This window comes from Juglans regia, chromosome 6 (assembly GCF_001411555.2).
Source record: "Juglans regia cultivar Chandler chromosome 6, Walnut 2.0, whole genome shotgun sequence".
Taxonomy (NCBI): domain Eukaryota; kingdom Viridiplantae; phylum Streptophyta; class Magnoliopsida; order Fagales; family Juglandaceae; genus Juglans; species Juglans regia.
The window spans coordinates 7415864-7420212 of NC_049906.1; the positions used below are offsets into that span (position 1 = coordinate 7415864).

Sequence of the window (4349 nt, forward strand, 5' to 3'; positions counted from 1 at the left end):
ACTAAGGTGGGTTGGGCCTCAATCAGTGAGGTATGGAGCCCTCGGCGGTGATCTAGTACGGCTGTACGGTATCTGTATGTACGTCTAAAGCGGTGAGTAGTATTTAAATGCAGAAAAAATAATGAGATATGGACGTACAGATTTACGTAATTCGATACTAAATCTACGTCCCCGGAGATTTAGGGAGGGATAGATTTTACTATAATATACTTAGTTACAATATCTCATAATTTTTCATCCTTACTGTATAATAAAGATCTGATTTCTCTCATCTCTTCTCGAATCTCTCTATCATGAGATTGAAAAAAACGGAATCTTTCAAAAAAAGTCTGACCAAAAATCCTTCCAAACTTAAAAATGCACGAGTTACCCAATTTAACTGTATATATCAATACTCTCATTTTTATTTTATCTGTTTTATGCACTGTACTTTTAATAATGGAATTTTTGTTGTGTTAATATATCCTCCGCCTCATCTCTGATATGCTTTCAGTTTTAACGCAAGCTTTAGGAAAAAAAGAAAAAGAAAAAGAAAAGTCGTACGGCGGCAGAACAAAACAAAACGAAACAAATACATGGGCCGAGAAAGGGAAGGTCCAAATGGGAATTCGAGAAGGAAACGAAGGGCATTGATTTATCGTCTTGTCGTCTTCGAACTCCACCAAAAACACAAGCAGGTGCCTACTCCCCCTACACCCAACCCTCCATCGGTATACAAACTTCACATGGCCCCAACTCCTTTTTACTTTACCATTTTTTACTTCTAATTCTTCGCTTTTATCTATCTTTTTCTTCTTCAGTACTGACCCCAGAGCCCAAATCTACACAATCGAAGCGATAGCTATGAAGCGTGCACTCGCCGCTATGGAAAGTGCTGGGGAAGACAAGAAGATGAAGAAGATTAGAGTTGAGGAAGAAGAAGAAGAAGAAGAAGGGGAAATTGGAAGTGGGTTTCTGAATCTGGATGAAAATCTGCTGTACGAGGTGTTTAATCACGTTGACGCGAGGACGCTGGGGGCGGCGTCATGTGTGAGCAAGCTTTGGCACCGGACGGCGCAGGACGAGCGTCTCTGGGAGCTGATCTGCACCAGGCACTGGGCTAACATCGGCTGCGCCAATCAGCAGCTCCGATCCGTGGTCCTCGCTCTCGGGGGATTCCGTCGCCTCCACTCCCTTTACATCTGGCCTCTCTCCAAGCCCCAATCGTCAGCCGGCTCGTCTTCTTCCTCTTCATCGGCTTCACCGTCGTCTTGGGCTTCTTTCCCGTCGATGATAGGATCGAAGCCGCCAACTCGTTGGGGAAAAGATGAGGTCAATCTCTCGCTGTCACTCCTCTCCATTCGCTACTACGAGAAGATGAATTTCAAGAATGGAGGCAGATGATTTCAACTATCCATTAATATTTCCGATTTCACTGTCCCTTTTCTTGGTTAATTCTCAGCATTTTGATTTCTTTCCATCGTCTGGATTTACGAGGATATATTTCTTTAGATCTGTATGCTTGCTACGTTTCATAATTTCCTTGTTGTCTTTTAAGCCTGTGTATAAATGGAAATGGAATCGTTAAATCCGTGCATAAAAATGTAATAACTAGGATTACCCTGTTATTTTTTCTTCCTCTTTTTGATGGGGTTTCTGAGAATTCCGTGTTTGGAAGCCAAGAAAAAGGAGGAAGAACCTCAGAAGCAGAACTGGGCAAAAGCAGATGGGAGGGTGTGGTGGGGGATGAGGATGCGTGTTCCGATGAATGCCCACAAAGGGACAGGACCAAAAGGTCCAGTTGTATTAAATGTCTGTTCCTTAATGTCTGACATTTCTCACTGCCTTGTTCGCTACAGACACACAGATAGAGTTCGTATTACGCTAAATCTGTTAAGGACAAAATTCCTTCCATCACGAACTTGTCTTGTTGTCAATCCCGGTGGCAGTACTCCAATCTCAGAGCATTGAAAGCACGTAATTTTATAGATATTTTATATGTAAACTTAAAAAAGTCAGATTGATAAATCTTATTTTTATAAATTATAATAAACTACATTTTTATCACCAAATATATTAGAATAAATCTTCTCAACCTCTTAACACTCCACATTATTTTTAATTTTTATTATTATTTTTTTATTAAATATTTATTATATAAATAATAAATAGAAAATTTAAAATAATTTTAAAAAAATAAACTCAAAAAAAAATTTAAAAAAAATATTAAAAATTTTAAAAATTAAAAAAATGGTGGAGTGTGGAGTGTGGTGGAGGTTGTGTAGCAAAACTCAATATATTATTTGTCATATCAATGACTTTTTCTGCATATTTTACAAATTAGTTTTTGAGAAATATTTTGGTTTACGCTTGTCGTGGGATTTAAGATCTTAAAAGTTTTTTTGTTTTTATGATAAATTAGATTTAAATGTATCGGATCTAAACGAATTATATTATAAGTTTTATTTTTATGAAATTTTTTTATAAACTTAACACTTCTCAATTGATAAAATAATATATTTTTTAGGGCTTGTTTAGATTCAGAGTCGACCTCAACTTATTTTATCTCATCTCATTTCATTTAATTATTATAATTTTTCAAGTTTTCGTATAAAATAAAATAAAAAATTTAAATTTTTTAAAATTTAAAATAATAATAATATTAAAAAATAATATTTTAACAATATTTTATTTAAAAAATGTTATTTTACTCAATCATTTTACCACCTCATTTTGACACCTTATGTATTTTAATTTTTTCTAATTTTTTTTTATTTAATAGTTAAGAAAACGACTATTAGTATATTAATATATTTTTTATATTTTTAAAAATATTTTAAAATGATAAAAAGTTTGAATAAAAAATTTGAAAAAAATAAAATGTTGAATTTGGCCTAGCGGTCAGATTGAACGGAAAACTCTGGACGGCAGAGTAACTTGACTCTTTATTTAACTTTTAATTTTTATCTTAATTTATATTATCTCAACTCACTATCCAAACCTTACCAAATAACTGAAGGCCTTTACACCTTATATCATCCACGTATCATAATTTGATTTAGAATTGAGTATTTTTAGTGTGAGAAGAGGGTATGACCCACCAAATTCACATTTGATATCTCCAATAGGAGTACAAATGAAATATTGAATTGCGTACGGAGTAGAGGTATATGAAGAATGGTTAAAGCTTGATCCGGTATAGGTTGTTTGGATTTAGAGTTGATCTCGACTCATTTCATATCATCTAATCATTACAATTTTATCAAATTATCAAACAAAATCTAATAAATAATTTAAAATTTTCAAATTTCAAAACAAAAATTGTAACGCCCTGACCACGAGGATCCGGAGAGTTAACTCATATCACCTAAAAATCATTTCCAAATAATACTTTTAAAATAAACCAGAGTCTTCATAACATATTAACATATTCGTTCGACACAAATATCCATGTTCCTACATAAGGGTACATTAGTGGTGTCTCATTGATATATATAAACTTTTCCACAAAGACTAGAAATATTCATTACTCAACATACCAAAGTCACATAAAATATCAACGCTACCAAAAGACACTCCACAAGTCATTGTACCCTAAGGCACTTAGTCTTCTATGATCCACAAAATTTGCAAGTACTTCCTATTCCTGATTCTCAGTTGTTGCATCAAAATTATCTAAAACACATTATGGAGATAAGGGGTGAGTTATCAATAACTCAGTAAGTAGAGAAATTATACTAGTATGCAAACATGAGCATTTACAGATTTCAGAACGCAGAACAAAATACTTTATTTTCAGAATGCAGAGTCAGAATATGTTATCAAAAATATCAGAGCGAAAGTTCAAAAATATTCTTATTCAAATTCTTTTGGCATAGCATAACTGACCGCCATCGTACCAGAGCATCATATCGCATCAGAGGCCATGTTTAACCCCCGTGGTAGGGTTGTGCAAACCCCGCTAGCTAACCGAGTAGAAACATAATGTGAATCTTCCCTTTATTTATTCTCGGAGCCCCGAGTGTGCACACATGAAAGACCACCAGAAAATCACTTTGTTTCCAAAGTGGGTGCACCAGAAACAGAACAGTTGGTACCAACCCAAACAGAAGCCACTATTAGCACCCGTGGTAGGTCAAATAGGTCACCATCCACAAACCACATCCCGATTCAGAATGTCATGCCAAAAGTTTTCAGAAATCACATCATATCAGAATACGGAACACCTTCAGAACAGAACAGAGTTTTCAGAAAACATATCATATCAGAGTACAGACAATCTTCAGAATAGAACAGAGTTTTCAGAAATCACAAAACATCATTTTATGCACAAACTTTCATATTCGCTCTCTTTTTTAGAGTTTAGAAGC

The 4349-nt window shown here is 34.6% G+C and overlaps 1 protein-coding gene across 2 annotated transcripts; it reads left to right on the plus strand.

Moving 5' to 3' along the window:
- Positions 1-610: 610 nt before the first annotated feature.
- LOC109022064 (F-box protein GID2-like) lies at positions 611-1612 on the plus strand. 2 transcript variants are annotated; one of them, XM_019004863.2, is made up of 2 exons: positions 611-710; positions 801-1612. In XM_019004863.2, exon 2 carries the CDS (start codon positions 844-846, stop codon positions 1381-1383), a length of 540 nt encoding a protein of 179 aa, XP_018860408.1. In that variant the 5' UTR covers positions 611-710; positions 801-843; the 3' UTR covers positions 1384-1612. The 2 variants fall into 2 exon arrangements, with proteins under 2 accessions (XP_018860408.1, XP_035546456.1); XM_035690563.1 differs by having other exon boundaries at positions 662-677.
- Positions 1613-4349: the final 2737 nt, after the last annotated feature.